The sequence below is a fragment of the Rhinatrema bivittatum genome, chromosome 16 (genome assembly GCF_901001135.1).
Source record: "Rhinatrema bivittatum chromosome 16, aRhiBiv1.1, whole genome shotgun sequence".
Lineage (NCBI taxonomy): Eukaryota > Metazoa > Chordata > Amphibia > Gymnophiona > Rhinatrematidae > Rhinatrema > Rhinatrema bivittatum.
In genome coordinates, this window is record NC_042630.1 from 20,261,255 (window position 1) to 20,286,379 (window position 25,125).

The 25,125-nt window shown below is 48.8% G+C and overlaps 1 protein-coding gene across 10 annotated transcripts in view; it reads left to right on the forward strand.

The window, feature by feature from the left end:
* Window positions 1-2,051: 2,051 nt before the first annotated feature.
* The window catches only part of SRRT (serrate, RNA effector molecule), a 50,449-nt gene continuing 27,375 nt past the window's right edge, over window positions 2,052-25,125 (forward strand). For 2 of the 10 annotated variants that reach the window (XM_029580170.1, XM_029580174.1), the window contains exons 1-9: window positions 2,052-2,460; window positions 10,194-10,338; window positions 13,033-13,161; window positions 13,733-13,879; window positions 14,190-14,378; window positions 16,500-16,669; window positions 17,054-17,223; window positions 17,635-17,742; window positions 17,873-17,993. In XM_029580170.1, the coding sequence (XP_029436030.1) occupies window positions 10,220-10,338; window positions 13,033-13,161; window positions 13,733-13,879; window positions 14,190-14,378; window positions 16,500-16,669; window positions 17,054-17,223; window positions 17,635-17,742; window positions 17,873-17,993 (1,153 nt within the window). In that variant the 5' untranslated portion in view covers window positions 2,052-2,460; window positions 10,194-10,219. The remainder of the gene's footprint in view (window positions 2,461-10,193; window positions 10,339-13,032; window positions 13,162-13,732; window positions 13,880-14,189; window positions 14,379-16,499; window positions 16,670-17,053; window positions 17,224-17,634; window positions 17,743-17,872; window positions 17,994-25,125) is intronic. The other 8 variants (XM_029580166.1, XM_029580168.1, XM_029580171.1 and 5 more) reach the window with 6 other exon arrangements.

Below are 25,125 nucleotides of genomic sequence, written 5' to 3' on the forward strand. Positions count from 1 at the left end.
GGACTCAACTTGCGGGGAACGGAGCTGGTATAGGTGAAACCCCTGATCCAGTTCTAGTAAGAATGAATCCACCTACTGTTGGCATGGGCCTAGTAAGTTTGTCTGCTAGGCTGCATAAACCATGCCTCAGACCAAGGGCTCACATCCGTGACACTTATCCAGTGATTAGAACTCCAGATTCTGAGCCATCCTGTTTGTTATACTTGCCTGTTTGTTATACTTGCCTGATGCAGAGGTGCACTTGGTCTCTCTACTCCATCCAGTTTGGTGGTCGGCAGCCTCGATACTGTTGCTTTCTTTGTTAAACTTTTGCTTTATTTAGATTTTATTAATTTATGAATTGTCTAACACAAAAGAGGACTAGGCAATGTACAAAGGAACATACATAATAAAATGTAAAAACAGAATAAAACTGAAATGAATAAAAACAATAGTCTGTCACTCACTTATGCTGTGACATTGGATGATGTACAGCCCACCATACTTAACTTAGCAATTTAAGTAATGCAAGATGGACAAAGCAACATTTTGTGCAAAAAAAACAAAAACCAACCCACAAGAACAGGTCTGGTTGTAGGCTGATGGAAACCACACAAATACTTGTCTATAACCTTCAGTTTGGGAATCTCAGGTATTTGGCAGTATGTCCAGCTTGTTCATGGCAGCAGGACATACAGTTGCGGTGCCTCCTGCTTCATCAGTTGATCCTCGGGAGGACTTGTGCTGCAAAAATCAAAGTGGTATAAACACAAATAGGCCGATTCAGAAAAACACGCGGGAGAGCTGGCGAGTGCTTGCTCTCCCGGCGTGCGCACAGGCCACTCTCCTGGGCATGTGATTCAGGAGGGTGGCCTATGCAAATTAGGGTCCGTGGTAAAAGGAGGCGCTAGGGACACTAGCGCGTCCCTAGCGCCTCCTTTTTGACAGGAGCGGCGGCTGTCAGCGGGTTTGACAGCCGACGCTCAATTTTGCCGGCGTCTGTTCTCAAACCCGCTGACAGCCAAGGGTTCGGAAAATGGACGCTGGCATAATTGAGCGTCTGTCTTCTGACCCGCGGGCCGATTTTTAATTTTTACTTTTTTTTTTTACTTTTGGGGCCTCTGACTTAATATCGCCATATTAAGTTGGAAGTGCACAGAAAAGCAGTTTTTACTGCACATTTTACTTTCTGTATCGCATGGGAATAACTGATAGGGCCATCAACATGCATTTGCATGTTGCGGGCGCTATTAGTTTCGGGGGGGGGGGGGGGGGGGTTTGGATGTGTGTTTTTGACGCACTATTACCCCTTACTGAATAAGGGATTAAGCTAGCGCATCGAAAATGTGCGTCCAAATGTGGGTTAATAGTGCGCTGTACTATATCGACCTGAAAGAGTGTGTTGGGAGAGGGCCAGTATTCACAAAAAAAACAAAACCCTAGCTGCTGCAGGAGTGCTTTTGGGGATTATCCTAGCTGGTGCAAAAAGAGATTGCTTCCCAGGTAGGGAAAAGAGCTGGTTTTTCTCTCTCTGTCCCTGGAGGGGTGCTGAACTCTGCCACTTCTTTCTGTTCTTTCACTGCAGACCTGGAGCTGCAGGCAAATCTGACTGTTGCTGGGGTGGATTCAGGTTGGAGAATTCTCCGTTTCTGGTCAGTTGCTGAGAAAGATGACTAGGCCAGGAGGAGGCTGAGCTGATTCCTGGGTCTCAGAGAAAAATCCGTCCTCCCTCCCTCTGCAGATCTGGGACTTGCAGGGATTTCTAGTCCTCTGTTTTCCCTTCCCAGGCAGGAACTTGGTTAGGAGGCTTCAGCGGGATAGTCAGCAGCTTCGGCTTCAGGGCCTAGGTGGGCGAATTCAGCAGGTTCAGATGTATAAGCAGAAAAGTCTTATTTTCTCTAAAGCTGAGAGCAGCACGGTGGAGAGGTCTCGAAAGAGCTTTCCCCCTGTGCAACTGTGTACGCCCTCTGCATCTGCCCTGCGGTTCCCGTCACCGCAGATTGGCTGCTGCTAAGGCATCAATCACTCTGCGACTGCTGGCCGGGCTGCCCGAGGCAAAGAACAAAAGGCGCCATCAATATAGCTGTTGGCACTCAAGCTGTCCAGTCGCCAAGGCTAAATGTAGCCCGACTGGCACAAAAAAATATTTTCCCCGTACAACGGGGGGAAGTAGCCCAATTCGCGAGAAATAGCCCAATCTATCAACATTGCGACTGAGTCTGTTTCCCGCCTGGTTCACGCGGGGAAAGCGCAAGCGTACTTGCTCGTTGGCCGGCGGCTCGCGCGTTGGGGCGCATGCGTACAGGCTGTTTGGGCCCGGCTTGCGCATCGAGGCGCATGCGTCCGGGCTGTTAGGGCCCGGCTTGCGCATCGAGGCGCATGCGTCCGGGCTGTTAGGGCCCGGCTTGCGCCTCCGGTTCGTGTTAGGCTGCAAGGAAGACGAGGCGGCTACAGAGTAGGAGAAGGAGGCGGTGGCCTGAGGTAAGGAACAACGGGAGGAGGGGCGTCGAGTTGGGGGTCTGCGGTTTCTTGCCCTCGTTTTATCCTCTCGGCCTGGCTTCTTTCTGATGTCCCTCTTCGGCCTTTGTCCTTGCCCATGCTTCATCCCTCTCTCGGGCTTGCGACTGGAGTGCTCGCCTGCCTACCTCTTCTCTATTCTCCGCCGCCCTCATTCTGGCGGGATTCTGGGGCGTTTTGCTGTCCTCCAGACTTCCTCTTTATTGTAATACACGATGCCTGGCTGGCAGGGCCGGATTTAAGATTACGACATCTATAGGAAAAGGGCATCCGCGAGCTGAGGGAATCTGCACCCCGGTTTTAGAATTGTGCGCCCAAGGCATACGACTATGTTGCCTATGCCTAAATCCAGATCTGTCGTCTGGTAACGCTCAGCTTCAGGATGGCCACTGAGGCATCCCCAGTAAAGAGGACATGGCCTCCGGCTTGTAGTAAATATTACCACGTTTAGACAGTTGAACTTCCTCGTCTCCTCTCCTCCCCTCCCTAGCAGTCATTTTAGCGGTAGTGAGGGCAGGCTCGTATTGGGAAATAAGCACACACTCCCAGTTCCCTGTCTCCGAGGATGCTTTTCCTTACCCTTCTCTTCTATGTCTTGATTGTAAAGGAATATGCATTATTGTGGACAAACTGAAAAGTAGTAAATCACCTGGACCGGATGGTATACACCCCAGAGTTCTGAAGGAACTAAAAAATGAAATTTCAGACCTATTAGTAAAAATTTGTAACCTGTCATTAAAATCATCCATTGTACCTGAAGACTGGAAGATAGCTAACGTAACCCCCATATTTAAAAAGGGCTCCAGGGGCGATCCGGGAAACTACAGACCGGTTAGCCTGACTTCAGTGCCAGGAAAAATAGTGGAAAGTGTTCTAAACACCAAAATCACAGAACATATAGAAAGACATGGTTTAATGGAACAAAGTCAGCATGGCTTTACCCAGGGCAAGTCTTGCCTCACAAATCTGCTTCACTTTTTTGAAGGAGTTAATAAACATGTGGATAAAGGTGAACCTGTAGATGTAGTGTACTTGGATTTTCAGAAAGCATTTAACAAAGTTCCTCATGAGAGGCTTCTAGGAAAAATAAAAAGTCGGGATAGGTGGCGATGTCCTTTCGCGGATTACAAACTGGTTAAAAGACAGGAAACAGAGTAGGATTAAATGGACAATTTTCTCAGTGGAAGGGAGTTGGCAGTGGAGTGCCTCAGGGATCTGTATTGGGACCCTTACTTTTCAATATTTTATTTATTGTATATTTATAAATGATCTGGAAAGAAATACGACGAGTGAGGTAATCAAATTTGCAGATGATACAAAATTGTTCAGAGTAGTTAAATCACAAGCAGATTGTGATAAATTGCAGGAAGACCTTGTGAGGCTGGAAAATTGGGCATCAAAATGGCAGATGAAATTTAATGTGGACAAGTGCAAGGTGATGCATATAGGGAAAAATAACCCATGTAATAGTTACACAATGTTAGGTTCCATATTATGTGCTACTACCCAAGAAAGAGATCTAGGCGTCATAGTGGATAACACATTGGAATCAGTTCAATGTGCTGCGGCAGTCAAAAAAGCAAACAGAATGTTGGGAATTATTAGAAAGGGAATGGTGAATAAAACGGGACATGTCATAATGCCTCTGTATCGCTCCATGGTGAGACCACACCTTGAATACTGTGTACAATTCTGGTCGCCGCATCTCAAAAAAGATATAATTGCGATGGAGAAGGTACAGAGAAGGGTGACCAAAATGATAAAGGGGATGGAACAGCTCCCCTGTGAGGAAAGACTAAAGAGGTTAGGGCTGTTCAGCTTGGAGAAGAGATGGCTGAGGGGGGATATGATAGAGGTGTTTAAAATCATGAGAGGTCTAGAAGGGGTAGATGTGAATCGGTTTTTTACTCTTTCGGATAATAGAAAGACTAGGGGGCACTCCATAAAGTTAGCATGTGGCTCATTTAAAACTAATCGAAGAAAGTTCTTTTTCACTCAACGCACAATTAAACTCTGGAATTTGTTGCCAGAAGATGTGGTTAGTGCAGTTAGTATAGCTGTGTTTAAAGGATTGGATAAGTTCTTGGAGGAGAAGTTCATTACCTGCTATTAATGAAGTTGACTTAGATAATAACCACCGCTATTACTAGCAACGGTAACATGGAATAGACTTAGTTTTTGGGTACTTGCCAAGTTCTTGTGGCCTGGATTGGCCACTGTTGGAAACAGGATGCTGGGCTTGATGGACCCTTGGTCTGACCCAGCATGGCATGTTCTTTTGTTCTTATGAAAAAATGTATTTTTGGAATAGGCAGAATTTAAGTGCCATAAAAAAAATAGTCTGTGCCTTGTTGGTACTGTGCAGGAGAGGTTTTTTTTTCCCTCCAAAAGGGGAGGGAGAGGGTAGGAGAAGGAGATGAAGAGACTTTTTTTTTTTTTGGGCGGGGACTCCATGAAGTTAGCATGGGAACCATGGGAACTTGTGGGTATGCGATAGAGAAGGCACATCGGTGAAGATGAATGAGAGGGGGGAGGCGCAGAAGGATGATAATACACCACACCGTCTGCAACCCCCCTTTTACAATTCTGTATCTGCACATGTGTGTCATGTGTGACAATTACATTTTTTTTCAGATTCGCAAACAGGACAATTGGGTATTCTGATCTTAAGCAGGGCACAGAAGAATAAAAACAATTACCAAACAAAAGCTACCAACCCTGTATAAAACAGGTCACCTGACCATTTCATCAGCTTTCGAGGGCTGTTTATTATCTCAGTATAAGATGACAATCTATTTAATTATTGGGATATATGCTTTAGATATAAATTCACTTCTAGATTCTTAGTATCATATGTGAATGTGGCTTATGATCTGCTAATTTGACCTCCCCCCCCCCAAAAAAAAAAGTTAGTGGATGATACATATATGGCCATGATCATACAATCCACTAGGTGATTACCTGCTGAAGATAGCAAAGCAAGGTGACAAGGTCTAGAGGGATTCTGGGACGCATAGTCAAAACCAGCAGGGAAAAAAGGTGATGATGCCCTTGTAAAGGTCATTGGTGAGATCTCATCTGGAGTACTGTTAGGTTCTGAAAACTATATCTAAAAAAGCATAGGTGTGGTCCAGAGAGAGGCAACCAAAAGCCATATGAGAAGGGCCTAAATATATATACCCAAGTGGAGAGGTAGGGGAGATGAGATATAGACCTTTGAAAAATAACTTAAATATTTAATCATGCACAAGTCAAACCTTTTTCATTGGAAAGGAAGCTCCAAGGGAGCAGTCTCAGAAGTCATGTCAGGGAATATTTTTTCAAAGAAAGTTACCCACTGAGTGGAGATTTTATCACAATAATAAAAAAAGAAAAAATAACCCACCACAAAACTGAAGGCATCAATGTTCTTGTGGAAAAAACTATTTGATTATTCCTCAGTCAATATATATAAAGTAGTAGATAATCATGTTTTGTGGTACTCTTAATTATAAAAAAGGTGATTGGTGGTTTGTTAATGATTACAATTTTGAGTCACTAGGTAGCCTGGCTGGTACCATAGATTATGAAAGTATGAAACAACCATTCCCTGTACGTACCTGTATCAGTCCAGGCACCTGGGTTTTGCCTCCCCTCCAGCAGATGGAGACAGAGAAGTTTGTTTAAAACAACCCTGGCATATATACCAAGGTGCCACTCACAGTCCCTCAGTCTTTCTCTGTCTCCAGCAGATGGCGGAGGTGCAAAACCCACAGTCTCTTCTGATTACAAAAAAAAAGGGAAACAAACTTTGGAGTAAGGATTTTAGGTTTAGCAAATTAGGGGATTGTGTTCCTTTAATTTTCTGTAGGTAAAAAAAAAAAGGAAAGGAGAAGAACAGTAGCTCGTAGACAGAAGGTCTGTCAGTCTCCCAGGGGGTTGCCAGGTCCTGAGGGGACCATCCTCCCTGGTCGAGGCAGCTGCTGCTAAGGGTCGAGGGCCCTGTACCAGTTTGAAAGCAGCTCTGGGGTGATACCGGGGAGCCCAGCTCACTCACCGGAGCAGGAGCTGTTCCAGAACCAGGGACAGCAATCGGGCAAATTTGAACTTAGAAAATGTTTTTGTTTGGGTTGTTTTTTTTTTTCATTATCGCGCCAACTCTCCTGTACCTTTGTTTGTGTTTTTCCTGCCGAGCTGCACCGCCATTTTCGCATTATCTACTACTTTATAGTGTGTTGAATATTTTGGATCATATTTAACAATATACAGTGTGACTTTTGGTCCTGACATTCTCGGAGAACATTTACGGCGCGGTGATTAAATAATCAGTGCATCACTGACTTTTATAAAGATTTCCATTGTCAATTTTAAGTGCATTAAACATTTTTTCAAAAACGTTTTTGTAATCATGTTTTTTGTGGTACTCTATTTTATTTACAACTTTTCTATACCGACATTCATGGGAATATCATATCTGTTTACATTGAACAGGGGTTAACCATTAACTTTAGGAAATTAGAAATTACATGTAACGAAAGGGAGCTAGAACTGGGGGTAAAGGGCTAGAGTAGCAGAGTGAGATACCAGAGAATGGAACAGGATAGGACGTTAATAATTGTTTATGATATATGAACAAGTATTCACAATATATACACTCTGTAGGGCAATTGCATGACTGAGATAATAACAAGTGAAGAGTGTTTAAGGAGAAATTGGAAGGAGGATATAGAATAAAAAAAGGTGGTTGGTGGGCAATTAGAATTTGTGCACTCATCTATCCAAGATGGTTGGTGGTTTGTTAATGATTACAATTTTGAGTCACTAGGTAGCCTAGCTGGTACCATAGATTGTGAAAGTATGAAACAACCATTACAAAAACATATTTGAAAAAATGTTTAATGCACTTAAAATTGACAATGGAAATCTTTATAAAAGTCAGTGATGCACTGATTATTTAATCGTAAATGTTCTCCGAGAATATCTGGACCAAATGTCACACTGTATATTGTTATAAATGATCCAAAATATTCAACACACTTGTTCTTAAAATGTCTTTAAAAAGTACTCATCTTGATACTCCCGACATGGCCAAATTTTGGAACTGGTCCTTCCTCTGGATCAACAATAGAAGGTTATTCTCTCAACCGGCTCTTAGAATAGTGTATAGCGGATGGCATTTAAAAGGTGGAGGGTAGAGAAGAGATTAATTAGAATGATAGAGGGAACATAGTAATGACTGCAGATAAAAATCAAGTGGTCCCATCAGATCTGCCTGGGAATTTGAAGATCTCCATCTCTCTCTGGTTATTTTCCATCTTGGGTAGATGAGTGCACAAATTCTAATTGCCCAAACCAATACTAACTTTTTGCGGCTCTCCTCCCCAGCCTTCAACCCTGCTCCCATCGCTACCCCTATAATTGCCCCAAGCATGTTCCTCTTTCATTTCTTCTGTTACCCCTTACCAGCCTTGAACCACCGTGCTCTGTTTGTCCCAAGCATCTCCAAATTGTTATGGCCTCGGCTACAGCCACTTCACCTCTGCTGGTAGGCAACTCCAGGCATCAGCCATCCTCTCAGCAAAGAAGTATCTTCTCAAGCCTTCAGCATGCTCCCCACACTGCAGCTTCACATGACCCTGCCCTCCAGTCTCTCGATTTACCCCCCCACCACCCCTCCCATGGAAGACTTCATCCCACCAAAGCCTATCAAACATTTGAAAGATCGTACCATGTCCCCTCCTCTAGTGAGCACACATTAAGCATACTAAATCTTTCTTTGTACAGTGTGTCATGTTTCTTTTTTTCCCCCTGTTTGAATTTATTTGAATACAACAAGTAAAAAAAAAAAAAAAATCTAAAAAATCCAACCTGATCCCAAAAGAAATCTGAAAAATGAGCAAAATATGAAACGTTTCTTCCAGAACTAATGGAGCTGCCTCTTGGGATATGGACATATGCATATCTGTGTGGTTTCAAAACAACGCTGCACCTATCAGAATTCTTATGCAACCTCCCTGACGCCCGCCCGCACAGATAAACCGAGAACTCATAAGCCTTCTAACTCTTTGGACTGGAGGCTAAAATATCTGAGCAGAAAGACAAAAAAAGAAAAAAAACCTTTTTTTCCTTGTAACCTATTTTTTTTGGTCACGTTTTTATCTGTTGGGATTTTTTTTTTTTTTTTTTTTGCACCCTGGCTCCTAAATATTTGACCGGTGCCCCAGTTTTCAAAATATTTTTCTACCCTTGATAACAGTGCTAATTGGGCCAAAACTGTGATTGATTTTGGCCATGTGTGGGACAAATATGAGAGGAGGGTTGAGAGTTCTGTTAGAAGACCCCAGGGTTGAGTTGTTTTGAGGAATTTTATATGGACGTAAGAATTGCCATACAGGTTCATACTGCAGGTCCAGTATTGTTTCCAGCAGTGGCCAATTCAGGTCACAAGTACCTGGCAGGATTCCAAAGATTAGATAGATCCCATGCTGCTACCACTCAGGGATAAGTAGTGGCTTTTTCCAAGTCTTATCCAAGAACTTTTCCAAACCTTTTTTAAATCCTCCTATGCTAACTGCCTTTACCACTTCCTCTGGCAATGAATTCCAGAGCTCAAATGTGCCTTGAGTGAAAAACTTTCTCTGATTTGTTCGAGTGTCCCTTAGTTTTTGTATTTTTTTTTTTAAATGACTGACTAATTTACACTTACCTTTTCTCTTCCACTTAGCATTTTATAAATCTTTATCATATCCCCCTCATTTGTCTCTTCTCCAAGCTGAACAGCCCTAACCTCCTCAGCCTTTCCTCCTAGGAGAGCTATTCCATCCTTTTATCACTTTGTTCGCCTTTTCCAGTTCAACATATCTTTTTTGATATGTGACACCTAGAATTGCACACAGTACTCTAGATGCAGTCTTAATCATCATGAAGCGATGTAGCGGTATTATGACGTTGTCCGTTTTTATTCCCCATTTCTTTCCTACTAATTCTAAACATTTTTTGCTTTTTTTGAACACCACCACACATTGAGCCAAGGATTTCAAAGACTTATCCACATTGACTCCTAGATTCGTTTCCTGGGTGTAACTCCTAATATGGAACTACCCTTTTCCAATCATTTATAAATACATCAAAAAAGCAGCAGTCCCAGTACAGATCCTGAGGCATGCCAATGTTTACCTTTTCCCACTGAGAAAACTGACCACTTAGTCCTACTCTGTTTCCTATTTTTTAACCAGTTTGCTTCCCATCACATGACTTTTTAATTTTATGAGTCATCTCTCAAGGGGGACTTTATCGAACGCCTTCTAAAAATCCAAATTCACTTATATCCATTGACTCTCCATTAGTAGGCATGCTATAAGTTGATGTAAAACAGGGATCTAATTTGCTAATGCTTATGCTTTTTCCTATTTTCTTCAGTTAGATCCTTTTTCCAATTTTTTATAAGGTTTTTTTTTTGGCTATAATTGCCTCTTTCATCTCACCTTTTAACTATACCAGCAGTCATTTGGCTTTTCTTCCATTTGTTTTTTAATGCATGGAATTACACCTAGACTGGGCTTTTAAGGTGGCTGAAAAAGAGGCATGGGGAGAAGGTTTTGGCAGTGCCGAAAGATCCAAGCAGATGTACTGGGGCTAGAAATGGATAGGAAATCTTAGCAGTTTTTTTCCCCTGTATTCCAAATAACTGAATCTACCATGTGCCCCCTCCCCCTCAGGTTTGCTCCCTGGAGCGGAAAGCAAGATGGGGGACAGCGACGATGAGTACGATCGTCGGCGCAGAGACAAATTCCGACGGGAGCGCAGCGACTACGACAGGTCCCGGGAGCGGGAGGACCGGCGGAGAGATGACTGGAATGACAGGTATGGGCCACGGAACCAGGTACTGCCTGGGGCCAAGATTGTCGCCCGTGTCACTCTGCAGATGAAATCAGTCACAGGGTGCATCCAGCGGCTTGAAATAAAACAAAATTTATCATTGTGATGTTCTTGACTCAGTTTGCTAGTTTTATTTTTGTTTTCCTTGTAAAACAGGGACCTTTTTCCAACTACGTGGATGCTTAAAAAATAAAATCTGTGGGAAATTGATGCAAGGTTGAAAAAAAAAGTTTGGTCGGTATACAAGGCCATTGAACTGCTTTCAGCCGCCAACTTGGTTATTGCCAAGAAAAGCAAACTCCTTCCATGAGCTCAGTGAAGATCCTGCATTTACAGGAAGGAGGGGTGTTGCAGCCGATTGACCAGAACCAGGGACTTCTGAATTCTAGTCCATGGCGTTGCCATTATCTCTGCGACCCTGGGCACATTGCCTTATCTCTCTGCCCCAGGTTGTCCGGTCATGATTTAAGTTGCATCTCTTCCATCACGTGTTCAGCCAGACCCAATGGGTGCTGCCTCTTGGAGTATAACAGATCAGTCACAGAAAGCCATGCTGTCATTTTTTTTTTAGGGCAATCTTCGTAGCCATTTCTGCAGATAAATATGCTGTCTGAAAGCAGATTGCCATGGAGAGGCTAAAAGATACACACAGAGCTCTGTAAAGCGGTAGTCCTTTGGGTGTGTTCAAGGCCTTTTCAAAAGTGCATGTGCTACTTTGTGCCCCCTCCACTGCTCACACAGATACCAGGCACAAGGAACAAGGATGCTTTTAATGTGCATGTTTGGCGGCAGCTGGTTCTCAAAGTGGAACGTTGTGCGTTGTTTCCTTAACAAACTGACTGCGGATAAGAAGGTTAAAAATGCCATGTACATCACAAATAATGCGGGCTGTTCCACATTGCTCCACTAATGTTGATTTGCTTTCTGAAGTCAGAGGATTGTTCATCGTACAGGGTTGTCTGAGCTGATCGCAGCAGCGCCTGCTCTTATTATGCTGTGGTCCTGTGGAGGAGACCATGTAGCAAATGACGGCAGAAAAAGACCATTCCCTGTATGTACCCGGATCAGTCCAGACAGTGGGTTATGTCCCCCTTCCAGCAGATGGAGTCAGAGCAAAATTGGAAGGACTGCCCTTAATAGGTTGGGTATTCCACTGTCTGGACTGATCCGGGTACGTACAGGGAAAATAAAATTACTCCTTACCTGCTAATTTTCGTTCCTGTAGTACCACGGATCAGTCCAGACGCCCTCCCTAAGAATCTATGGGATAGGGATTATTCTCAGCTCGACTGCTCGATTCAATATGTGCTGTTATATGCCTGCTAGTTCGTTTTGCAAGTTTCTTTAACAGGTTTACGCGATTAAAGTTTAAAGTTCAGTGTTACCTGATTCATGATCCATCCAAATGTTCCTTTATGGCTCTGATATTCTTAATACTGAAGGGACACAGGGGGGCGCTCCAACCTATTAGGGGCCATCCTTACAATTTTGCTCTGACTCCATCTGCTGGAAGGGGGACACAACCCACTGTCTGGACTTATCCGTGGTACTACAGGCACGAAAATTAGCAGGTAAGGAATAATTGTCTTATTGGCCAATCCAGTCTGCCTGGTTATTTCTGCCCATGCTTGCCATAGAAGCATGACTGCTTCTAGAATATCATTTCTGAAGTCACTTTTTGTTTGCTTCCTCTGTGATTCTGTGCCATCCCGGGCAGATGACCATCCAAGAACTGGCTGTTGGACTAAGTATGGGATCCTTACCTCATTTCCTACCACTAGGCCCTGAAACAAGCCAAATTACCACTAAAATCAGTGAGGCTATTGCCCGAATGTCCAGTCTTGGATAGTAAACAGTCATGGCTAGCCAATCGTTTGCAGACCTGCAGTCTCCCAACCCTGCTACAGAAGCACCATTGGACCTGTCTAATCTGCACAGTCTTTCTCCTGGTGCAGTGCCACAGATCCCAGCTTATTTCTAGCTTTCCCCCTTGTTCACCACTAGGAATTGTCTGTGTTTACCCCATGAATTGCGTTACCGTTTGCGTCTCCACGTAGAATTCCTTCAACTTGTGCCTGCAACTTTTAACTGCATGCTTGGGACTCCTGGGTGCCTTCTTGTCCCGATTTTTAACCTAGGCAGCAGTGGTTTAAGGAATCTTTGGGCTCAATGCAACGCCAACGCCAGCTTTAGAGACACCCACCCCCACCCCCTCAAAAAAAAAATTGTGGCAAAGAAATTTTATAATTATCTCTCACACCTGGCCAGAGAAGTCATCCTTCACCTGGCTGTTCCTGTCTGAGCTCCCTCAGACATCCTGTCCCCTCTGCCCCCCCCCCCCCTGCTTCTTGCCAAACAATTAGTAAATCTCCCTCATCGTGCAATGCGTTTCAGTTTTGCTTGTGGCTTGGCGGAGTTCTGGTACCCACTGTGGGGCAGCAAAACGAGCAGCTGTATGTTAAGCTACACAGGGGAGTTGTCCTGGTTGGCCTCACTCTTAAGCAGCACCTCCTCAGCATCTCCAGCCCCGGCTGATTTGAGGAGCAGGAGAGCCAACCTGGGGTTCAAACCAGGGGCTTTCCGCATGGCAGTGCACGGTACCGCCACCGAACCAACAGGCTGATTTTGTTTTCTGTTGTGCAGTGTTTTTTTACTTCTTTTATTCGTTTGCTTCTGCAGGGAATGGGACAGGGGCCGTGAGAGACGCAGCCGTGCAGAGTACCGGGACTATGACAGGAGCAGACGAGAGCGCTTCTCGCCCCCTCGCCATGAGCTCAGCCCCCCACAGAAGCGCTTGAGGCGAGATTGGTAAGCAGACGCATTCCAACCTCCTTTTAGCTGCCCATTAGGTGAACCCTAGGTCATGACAGTGGAAGGAATATCTGTTAAACAGATGCCTTTTGGTTCACTGTGCATGTGTCTTATTTCTGTTGGCGGATCTCGGGTAGTGTAGAGGTCAAATAAGTGGGTGTGACAAGCAAGGGAATGAGATGCTTATTAGGCTTGACCATTGGCCTGGAAGAGATTTCTTCAGAGTAGCATAATGCAGATTGCTGAAATGGACATGTGCTTTGTGTTCTTCCTAATAATGAGCTACTGAAATGCGACCTTGATGCGTTCCCCCTCTTGAGCTTCCTATGTGGTTGATGCATTACTTCCTGCTTGACTCTCCCTCCCTCATACTGAACCTTGCAGAGAAGGTTGGAGGCTTCTAGCAGGAGGTAGGATGAAGAACACGTGCATGGCTCTGCTATACTTGGAGAACTGTGTAGTGAAAATTTGAAATGCAGAGAAGAGATGGATTTTCTATAGCTTTCGCTGTCTGTGACCCTGAATAACGTAGACGGGTCTGCTGCTGTCTTTTCTGTCCCGCGTTCAGGGATGAGCATGGAACGGACCCTTATCATGCCGCATACGAGATGCCTTATGCGGGTGCAGGTGGGGGGCCAACCTATGGGCCTCCGCAGCCATGGAGACACCCGGAAATGCATGTGATGCAACCTCACGGCATACCAATCCAAGCCAGGTAAACTACTTTTCTTTCTGCTTGAGAAATTGTCCATTCTTCAGTGCGTAGTTGAAAGGCGCTCAGTTCCCAGAACTGGACACTAGTCTTCCGTTGATCCATACAGTGAGGTAGCAGAAGTGCAAGTTTCCACCCCATACACGCGCACTGCAGCCACCGCGGAACATGGACAGCGATATTAATGAGCTTCTGCAGCACCCGCACACGCGGCCCAGCACAGAGCAGGTGCAGCAGCGCGCACGCGGCCCCCCCCCCCGTACAGAACAGGTGCAGCGCGCGCAGACGTTCTGCTTTTTCTATCTCCGGCCAGGCTTGGGAACCTGCACGAGATGGAAATGGGCACGCCGCCGCCTGTGATGAAGAGCTTTAAGGAGTTTCTGCTGTCCTTGGATGACTCGGTAGATGAGACGGAGGCGGTGAAGCGGTACAACGACTATAAGCTGGAGTTCCGCCGCCAGCAGATGCAGGACTTCTTCCTGGCCCACAAGGACGAGGAGTGGTACGTGTGCCCCTCGCCATGCTCACCTGCTCTTTCTTACTCCCACCCCCCCCCCCCCCTGCCCTTTATCTCCCTGTTGGTCTGTACCTGTGAGGAGACCAGGGTCCTCCTATATACAAAGGGGGGAGCAGGGTCACGGAGGTTGGGGACTTCCTGTCTACAGCCGGTAATAACCTGGTTTGCATTCTGTATATGGAGGTTTTCAAAAAGGGGTAGAGTCGGAGTTAAACTCCAGCGCACCAGCCCTTCTCTCTGAGATACTGCAGATGTCCCGGTGGCTTTGGGACCCTAGGATGCCCTAGCTATCGAAGGGAAGATGGGTCAAGTTTCTTGCCAGATCCAATTTTTCCTGTTCTCTCTCACCAGATGTGCAACCTGTACTAAATCTTAACCTTTCCCGTATTTTAGTGCAGGAAATCCTAGTCTGTAACTTGTAAACTGGTGGTCCCAGAGCGGCTGCAGCCACATGGGTAACCCACAGAAGTCCCTGTTTCATCCGACCAGTTCTTGCTGGAAGGAATTGGCAAGGCTATAATCCTGCCCGGTCAGGGGTGGAAATTCCCTAAGCTCCACCCCCCCCCCCCCCCCCCCGGCTCCCTGTGCTGTCTTCTCAAGCACCCTCCAGCCCCTACTCTATGCTGTATCTTCAGGTCCCCTCCCAACCCCCCCAGCACGGTCTGTGCTGTATCCTCAGGCCCTGCACCCTCTGTGACGAAAACCCAGCCCATCCTCTGCATTAAATCCTCAGGCCTTCCTCCCAACTCCTACACCCTCTGTTGGGAATCTTTTCTCCCCCCCCCCCTTCTCTATCCTGCACCCCAGCCCGTGCAACTGTGTGCCGTGTCTTTAGCTCCCATCTACCCCCCGTCTTCCTTTCAGCTCGCTGTACGCTGCCGCCGTTGTGTGATGTGCTCTGTGGATATCTGATTCTTAACCAAAACCCTCTTTTCCCCTCAAGAACCAGACTCAGGACTCCGTGCCCTTTGAAGCACCTTTTCTGGCCGTCCACGAAAGCCATGGAGCGCTTGCCTTTCTCTCTGACTTTGGTGCTAGTGTGTTGTTTTTTTTTGTTTGTTTTTTGTTTTTTTGTTTTTTGTATTTTTATTTTTTAGCTCAGTCAGACCACACGCCGCGCACAATGCGGTGTTTAGTTGAACAAAAGTCTGTAGGGCATAGTCAGGCAGGGTTGGAAAATACACACACCAAAACAAGGAAAAGCGCACCAAATGTCCAGATTTTTGTTTTAAAAACCCATAAAAAAAATTTCTGAAGAAATCCTGAAACGCCAGTTGGAGGCTGGAGGTGTTAAAGTAAGAGGCACTGTACTTGTTATATATCTGAACTCATCTAAAATTCGCAGAATATCGAAGGTAAATGTGGAATTCCTGGCGCATCTTTCTTTCCTCTCTGTCTGCTTCGTTGTAACAATTGATCTGTGTAAGATGCTGCTTACATGCTGTGATTTGTATGTATTTTGGGGGGCGAGTATGGGGGGGGGGGGGGGGTTTCCTAGAAGAAGAAGGGTGGTGTAGCGAGGGTTGCAGCCTTGAAATTCTGGGCGTGGGGCTGGGGGTATCCCAGCCACTGACTGGCAGGCCGCCTCGTAACCCCTGCGTGCGCAGTGAGGGTGAAAGTTCCTTTAGATTAAAAGGGCGCTTTCTTGGTCTCTCGGCCATGGTGGAGTTGGAAGATTTAAGGTTGGGGGTGAGTGGGCTCATAGTATTGCATTAGTGGAAAATACAACACTAGGTGGTATTTGGAGAACTGCATAGGTCCCTCCCTCAGGTGCGGTCTCAGAAGCTGATATACAGCCCGTAGCTGCTTCTGGTCTACTTCAGTAAGAGCTTAGCTGAAATCTGATCTTGTGATGTTCTTAAATGAAAGTGGTAGCGCTTACTGCTTTGAAAGTTTTTGTTGACTTTAATCTGGCTTGCCTCAGAGCTTTAGATGCCTCGTATATCTGAATGTTTCAGTCAGGGTAGTGAGTGGAAAGATGGGGATAGTATTTAGGGGAACTGGGCAGTTCTTTTTGTTTTGGTTGCTGCTGTTTTGTTTTTTTTTCTCTCTTCCTCTCCTGTGGTTTGATGTCGCTGCTTCTCTCTTGGTTTTCTCGGCCCAAAGGTTCCGCTCCAAGTATCACCCAGACGAGGTGGGCAAGCGGAAGCAGGAGGCCCACAGTGCCCTGCGCAACAGACTGGGAGTCTACGTGTACCTGATGGATAACAGCTGGTTTGATACGCTGCAGCTGGACATCGACAAGGCCAACGCTATTGTCAAACTGTTTGACGCAGGTACGCAAGCGCCGACGCGTTCCCCTTCCCCCGCAGCCCTGAAGGCTTCTCGAGTTCCTTCTCCCTTACTCCTTTCCATCTAATTCTCATTGGCAATCCCTCTGGCTGTGTGTGAAAAAGAAGCCTTCGGCTCTGAAGGAATGTTAGAAACCGTGAAAGCTCCTTGTCCGTTTTTTTTGGCAGGCGGCTTGCCTCCTAAATTCCTTGCTCAGGCGGAGAGAATAGCGTTTCGGCAGCTGTGGTTAGCCGGGAACATTCGTTCCGCACGTGCATGTTAGCATGTCCTAAGGGGGGGCCCAGAGTCGGAGCAGGTTAAGTGTGTCCGTCCGTCCCCCCCCTCCCCTCCCCCCGCTGTAAGTAATTCATGCCTTCCTCCCCCTGCAGCTGTGATAAAGATGGAAGGGGGCACTGAGCACGACCTTAAGATCCTGGACCTGGAGGAGGAAGAGGAGAAGCAGCAGAAGGCCGAAGCAGAGAAGAAAGACGAGGCCCGCCCGCCAGATGGTGACAAGAAAGCAGCAGAGAAGGACGAGAAGGAGGAGGAGGGCAAGAAGGTGAGGGGGGCCTAGAAAGGCCCTTGGACTCCGTTTTTTTCAAGCTGATGATGTCAGCATGGCTTGTTCAGTATGGGCAGGCAGTGTTATGTTTCCTTAGTGCAGGGCACTTTAATGCTAAATAAGTCTGTAGTGAAAGCTGGATTGGCTCAAGCTGCCTCAGACGGGGAGTTTTAAAGTAATCCTTCCTGGACGTCTGTTAATGGGTAGTGTCAGTGCTGTTCAGAGTGCACTTGCTGGGTGGTGGGTTTTTTTTTTCCCCCTCTGACACATTTGGGTACGTGAAAAAGGTCAAATAAGAGGGAGGGGAGAGGGCCGACCACTTCTAATGCACGATTGCTGGCAAAATTATACGTAATGACTTGAATATGGTCTCTGCTTTCCCTCTCCCACCCATCCTGTTGATGGCAGGCGGAGGGTGATGAGCCTGCAGAAGAGAAACCGAAAAAGGCAGAGGAGAAGGAGGAGGAGGAGGAGAAGGCGGCCCCAAAAGAAGAGCTGGATAAGGAACCCAAGAAGGTAGGTGCGCGTGGCGGCTTAAAATGATGCCCGACGACGCTGTCCATGCTGCCGGGAGAGAAGGGATGAGGGAGGCAGGACTTTCCGCGACAGCCGCAGAGGTTTCCTCTCACCACTAATTCTTCCCAAGCAGGCAAATAAGAAGAAGAAGAGGAAGCGGAGCGGGGACGATAGTGAAGACGAAGGCAGCGCCTCAGAGTCCGAGTCTGAGTCGGAGGGCGGGCAGCCAGCAGGCGAGAAGGAAACTGCAGGTAATGGGCTTGGTAAAGAAGAGAAGGTTTGCTTTATTGCTTTTCGGCCTTGCACTTTCCTCTTGCACCTTTGTTGAAAATTCAAACAGTGCTGCTTGATGCGTGGAAGCAGTCCTGCACTTTTTCCCTTATGTCTGCGTATCAGTACCTCTAGAGTCCGAGTGAGACACAGGAAATAGTGATAGATCAGGCACATCGCTCCCTGAAGCCAGCAATCAGAAATAAGCCGAGGGACATTCCCTGTACGTACCAGGATCAGTCCAGGACACCTGGGTTGTGACTCCGCACCAGTAGATGGAGACAGACTAAAACTTGTGGGCGGAGCCATATATGCTCCTGTGCCAGTCACAGCCCCTCAGTCTTACTCTGTCTCCAGTAGATGGTGCAGGTCCAGTCACAGCCCTGCCTGCCCTGATTCTGGTGGTTAGTCAGGTTTGGTTTTTTGGGTTAGTTTTGTTAGGCCTAATGGTTTGTATACTAAATTGGGTTTTGTTTTTAATTCTTAGTTGGGTGCCCTACCTCCCAGGGGGGTTGAGAGGTCCTGAAGGGACTACCCTCCCCCGGTTGAGGCCGCTGCCAGGGTCGAGGACCCGGCTGAGCTAGTGGCAGCGTCAGGGGTGACACCGGGGAGCCCGGTTCACTCACCCCTGCAGGAAAAGGGCTCCAGAACCAAGGACAGCTGCAAGCTGTGTAAAAAAAAAAAAAAAAAAAAGGGTTTTTGTTTTTGTTGTGCCGGCTCTCCGTTTCCTCGCGTCTCCACTCCGTTTCGGGGGGGCGCCGGTAGCAGGAGGGAGGTCGCCGACTTTGAAATTTTTTTGTTTTGCTGCGTTTCCCGCCCGTTTTTCGCCGCGATCGCCGGCCTGCCGTGAGGGTCGGCCTGCGGCTCGGCTCGCGCATGCTTATCGCGGCAAGGTCTCTGCAGCTCCTGTCTCACGGGCGGAGGAGGAGTGCCCGGATCGCCTCCGGGGGTCCGGTCCTGAACCGCGCGATCGCCGCCGCGCGCGCGGGGGGGGGGGGGGGGGGGGGGGGGGGGGGCTCGGCTGATAGGCCCCAAGGTTTTTGTTTTATTTCCCGCTCTGTACGAGTGCGGCGGCCATTTTAATTCCCAGCCGCGAAGTTGCTCGGTTCACAGCAGGAGAAGCAGCTCTGCCCCCCGCGCTTTTTCCGTAGCGGGGTCCGGCGGGGGGGGTCCCCACGGGGGGGCCTCGTTCCCCGGTGGCTACCGCGGAGGCTTCTTCAGATTCGGGTTCTTGATTTTGTGGCGCAGGATTCTTTTCTTTTCAATTGTAAGCATAGTACGCGCAGCCGGAGGGGCGTCGCGGGGGAGGGCCACCCGTAGGTCTGCTCCAAGGAAGAAGAACACTATGGCTGTTGCGGAGGGCTCTCGGGAGCCCTCGCGGTGGACACATCCGCCGCATGGCGTACCTCAGAAGTCGGAGAAGGAATCTTCATCTCCAGTTCACTCAGAGTCTCCAGAGGAGCCCCTGATGGGGGCCGAGGAGGCGGCTGCGGACGGTCCCGTCCAGCCCAGCGCGGGCAAAGGGACACTAGCCGTGGAAGGGGAGGTCCCCAAAGTGGTGCGGCTTTTTCGCAGGGAGGCAATGTCCCCGCTAATTCCAGCAATTCTTCAGGAACTGGCATTAGAGGCTCCGCCTGTGGTGGCCCGTCCAGAGGCAAACATGGATCCGGTGCTCTTAGGTCTCTTGGGGCCGGCAGTAGCATTTCCTTTTCACTTTTCATCGACAGATATCCTGTTCGGTGAATGGGATACGCCGGAGTTACGCTTGCAGGTCAGTAAGGCCATGGACAAGATTTACCCACTACCCGAGGGTGCGCTGGAACTCCTTCGACTGCCGAAGGTGGATTCCGCAGTCTCTGTGGTGACGAAGAGGTCGACCATTCCGGTTACAGGAGCCACGGCTCTCCGGGATATACAGGATAGGAAGCGGGAAGTGCAACTCAAGAAGAGTTTGGAGGTGTCTGTCCTGGGTTGCGGGCTGCCATCTGTACCAACTTCGCTATACGCGCGAGCCTGCGCTGGGCCCAAGTTTTTCAGTCGAACCCAGGTCTGTCGGCGGCAGAGGCATCACAGGCAGATAGGTGGAGGCAGCAATTGCGTATGGGGTAGATGCTCTCCACGGGTTGCGGCGTACATCCACTAAGTCCAGGGTGGAGGCTGTATCGGTGCGTCGCCTGCTATGGCTACGTAACTGAGCTGCAGATGGTTCGTCCAAAGCGGCTGCCCGAGGACAAATTTCAGGGCGCGCTCCTCCTTTTCGGCCAGATCCCGTTTCCAAGGGCCCAGGAATTCGCGTGCTCAAAGGTCTACAGGTCCTTCCTATAGGTCACCTTCCTCCCGAATCCCTCAATGGCAGCAGTCTTTTCGGAGTACACGCTTCGGTAGACAGGGAGGAGCCCAAGTCTTCACTGTGATACGCGGCCGGCCCATCCCTCACCTCAGCCCCAGCACGTCGTTTCCAAGGTAGGGGCGCGGTTACCCTTGTTTGTCGAGGAATGGGCCAGTATAACTTCGGGCCAAGGGGTCCTCAATGTGATAACGCACGGCTACACATTAGAGTTGTTCGTTCCCCAGCACTCAAATTCCTGGTCTCGCCGTGCAAGGCTCCCGAACAGAAGGCAGCAGTGCTAGACACCATCCGGCGCTTGGAAAGTTTGGGAGCCATTTTTCCCCGTTCCGATCAGTCAGCACGGCAAGGGGCGTTACTCCATTTATTTTATTGTTCCAAAGAAAGACTGCTCTTCTAGACCAATCCTGGATCTAAAAGGGGTGAACGGAAGCCGGCGTGTACCTCACTTCAAAATGGAGTTTATTTGGTCGGGGATCGCCTCGGGGCGTACAGGAGAGTTCCTGGCCTCACTAGATCTCATGGAGGCGTACCTTCACGTAGGCATTCAACTGTCGTTTCAGCGATCCCTAAGGTTCTGCGTCCTATGACGGTTTTATCAATTCAGGGCTCTCCCGCTTGGGGCTGGCAACGGCGCCTCGTACGTTCACGATGGTAATGGTCGTGGTTGCGGCGCAGCGACGCCAGGAGGGTGCTGGTTCATCCTTACCTGGACGATTGGTTGATTCGGGCGAGGTCCGAGAATCAGTGTCGGCTGGCGGTGGCCAGGGGCCTACAACTCTTGCAGTCTCTAGGCTGGATAGTCATTTTCAACAAGAGTCAAGTGGTACCCACGCAGACCTTGGAATACCTTCGACGACACGGTGCTGCGTGTTCCTCTCGCAGGACCGAAGGTGCGGACTGCAGTCTCGAGTGAGGCGCTTGCTGTCGCTACGCCTACCACGAGTCGGCAATTACCTGATGGTCCTGGGTCCTATGGCCTCCACTCTCGCGTTGGTCCCCGGGGCGTTCACTGATCTACGGCCATTACAGTCATCCTTACTATCCCGCTGGAAGCCGATTTCGGGGGAATTCTACCGTCCACTTCCACTCGTAGGCCGGGCGAGATCCAGCCTGGCCTAGTGGCTCGATTCCAGTCTTCTGATCTCTGGAGTGTCACTCTTCGTGCCCACCTGGACAGTGGTGACCACGGATGCCAGTCTCTCCGGATGGGGAGCAGTCTGTCTAGGACAGTCAGTTCAAGGCTTATGGTCAGCGTCTCCAGCCCGAGGGGCTATCAACCGACAGGAGACCAGAGCGGTCCGGCGCTGCAATCGGTCCTACCTCTGCTGAGGGGACGGGCAGTCCGTGTTTTGTCGGACAACGCAACCACAGTGGCCTATATCACTCGCCAAGGAGGGACGAGAAGCCCACATCCATCGCCAAGGAGGGACGAGAAGCCCACAGGTAGCAGAGGAGGCGAGGCTCTTGATGGCTTGGTCGGAAATAAATCTCGACAACGTCGCAGTCTCTCACGCCGCCAGGATCGGCGACGTCCAGGCGGATTTTCTCAGCCGGCATCGTCGGGACCCCGGGGAATGGGAGCTGGCGGACGAAGCGTTTCGCCTCATCGGCAAGACGTGGGGTATTCCCACATGGACTGGATGGCCACAGGCTGCACTGCGAAGGCTCCGTGATTTTTCAATCGGTTTTGGGAAAGGGGAGCAGAAGCAGTCGACGCATTGGTGCTTCCCTGGCCGACGGATATCCTGCTGTACGTCTTTCCTCCGTGGCCGATGTTCGGCGAGATTCTGCGCCGCATAGTATTGCACCCGTTCAACATGATCATGGTGGCTCCGGAATGGCCTCACCGTCCGTGGTTCGCGGACCTCTTTCAGTTTGTCGGGGGCGGCTACCATGCGTCCCATGCGTCTCCAGGGGGTCGCGGGGGCCCTTCCATCAGGGCCCCGTCTGGTTGCAGGATGCGGATCCCTACTGTCTCGCGGCATGGCGTTTTGAGTGGCCTCGGCTCCAGAGGAAAGGTTACTCTGACGCGGTGGTGGCTATGCTGCGGCGGTCCAGGAAGCAGTCTATGTCCTTGGCGTATGGCCGGGTCTGGGTAGTCTTTGGGGAATAGTGCGTGCAGCGGAGTGTGGCTCCCACTGCCGTTTCGGTATCTGGTCTTCTGGTTTTCTCCAGGCTGGTCTGGCCAAAGGCTTGGCATGCAGTTCCTGCGGGTCCAAGTGGTGGCGCTTGGTTGCTGGCGAGTCCTGATGTCTCCCGTTTTCTCCGGGGGGGCTAAGCTTTTCCGTTCTCCGTTGCGTTTCCTCTGCCCGTCCTGGAACCTTATTGGGTTCTTCCCACCCTGTGCACGGCACCGTTTGACCCTTGAAGCATACAACTCTTAGGGTCTTCGCATTAAAGACTGTATCCCTGGTGGCGATTGCCTCGGCGCGGCCCTTCTCAGAGTTGCAGGCTCTTTCCTGTAGAGATACGCCTCGGGGTATCCTTGCGGATGATCCCTTCCTCTCTACCTAAGGTCGTTTCGTTTTTCATCGGCATCAGTTAGTTGAGCTGTCCGCTTTGCGGCCGGGAGCTCCTCTGTTCCTTAAGCGAGGGACTTAAAGAGGCTTGCTGTGCGAAGATCCCTTCTACGCTACCTGGAGGTCACGAATTTCTTTCCGATAGCGGATCATTTGTTTTCCTTTTCGGGTCCAAAGAACGGGACCGCAGCATCCCACACGACGATTGCCCGTTGGCTAGAAGAAACCATTGGTTCGGCATACCTCGTGTGGGGAAAACCGATTCCTGGGAGCCTCAGGGCTCACTCGCCACGGTCTCCAGCGACTTCTTGGGTGGCGTCTTCGCAGGTGTCGCCTCCAGTGATTTGCAGGGCGGCTACCTGGAGGTCGTTACATACCTTCATTAGTCATTACCGGTTGGAGGTTCAGGCTACTGATTCCGGGAGTTTTGGAAAGTAGGTGCTCTGAGCGGGACTCTCTGCTTCCCACCCTCGGTAATTTAGCTCTGGTACATCCCAGGTGTCCTGGACTGATCCTGGTACGTACAGGGAAAGGAAAATTAGTTTCTTACCTGATAATTTTCGTTCCTGTAGTACCAAGGATCAGTCCAGGATCCCGCCCGCAGTGCTACGCTGCAGTAACGAAGAGTCCGCTCATTGTTGTGTTTCAGTACGCTGACCCCTTATTTAGTCACTCTCCCGGTTGGGGCGCCTGGTTCCTGTAGGGGTGTTGGAATTTTTTTCCGTTTAAATAGCAAGTTTGTTTGGTTAGCTATGGTTACCTTATGGAATTTTTCTACTTTGACATTACGTATGACTGAGGGGCTGTGACTGGCACAGGAGCATATATGGCTCCGCCCACAAGTTTTAGTCTGTCTCCATCTACTGGTGCGGAGTCACAACCCAGGTGTCCTGGACTGATCCTTGGTACTACAGGAACGAAAATTATCAGGTAAGAAACTAATTTTCCTTTATCTCATGTCTGCATTATTTTCATACTAAGGAGGTTGTGATGCAGAAGGCAAGGTCCATGGGCTTTTTAAATTGGAAGCTGATCAATGATAACTTCTCCATACCTGTGAAGCGATGTAAAGAAGCCAGTGTCAGATGCCCTTAGGGTGGAGATCATCCACTATAAATGGCTTTACCCATTTGGGCTGGCTTTTACCATCAGCAGTTCTATATCAAACATTTGTACGCTGGAAGAAGCAAAGTTCCAAAATGTGAAGCTACCGCCTGTAGAACCCCAAGCCTTTTCCTAGAAGAGAAACATCTCGATGTCAGTGGGTCAGCAGAGACAACAAATGACTGAGGAGGAGTGCTGACAGTGATGTTCCAGCTTGGGATTTTCATACTTGAAACGACAAAGAAATTTGGGAGTGTGTAGTGTTTTGTTTTTCTTCAACTCTTCTCCCTGGGCATATGTGCCTTGGAAGGCGTTTTGCTCTGATTTCCAGTGGTGGTGTCAGTATGTATAATTGGATGTACTTATTTCTATTACTGTAATTTCCCAGTTAGTTTTCCTAGTGTGTAGCCTGATGGACTCAAGACCAATGGGTTATATGCTCCCCTGCTAGCAGATGGAGACTGAGTCAGGTTTCAAAGCTGACATCAGCCCTCCAGTAACCCTCCATCTCCTAGCAGATGTGGATGTGCTTTCCCTACACCAGCATTGGTGCTATAGTGGGATTGACCTTCCCTGTACGTATGCCTCGGTCCAGTAGCCGGTTCCCGGCGTGGACTTTGATGCTCAAGCAGCTGAAAGGCAGCGGGTGCAGGAAGCCGAGCGCGGCGGTGACAACCAAAGCCCTCCCCTCCCTCTGCAGCCGGAAACAGTCTCTGTACTCAGCTGGTAAGTGCTGAGCCCAGGTAAGTAAAGAGAGAATTCAGAGACGTGGTAGGGCAGCGGTAAGTCTTTCCTTTGGTCTCCTTGCTTGGCAAGCTGTACTAATGATGTTCCTGATCCCATTGGGGCAAGGGAAGGGGGCTTCCGAGTGGGTTGAGCGGCTCTCCGATGGGCTAGGCCCTGCTTCAGGCTCAGTGGGTATTCCACGTGGCAGGCCGCGGCATCACCATCTTGTGTGCGGTTTTGTGCTAGCCATTGCCCTCCATAGACTGTTGGTACAAGTGATGTGGGCCGGCTCTGAGCATGTGCTGTGCGCATAACTGCGCCCATACGCTTATGCACAAACGCACGCCTACGCTCACGCTTAATGCTTGCGCGCATCAGATCAGATCTGTGCGTATTCGAATCCAGGTGTTAGCT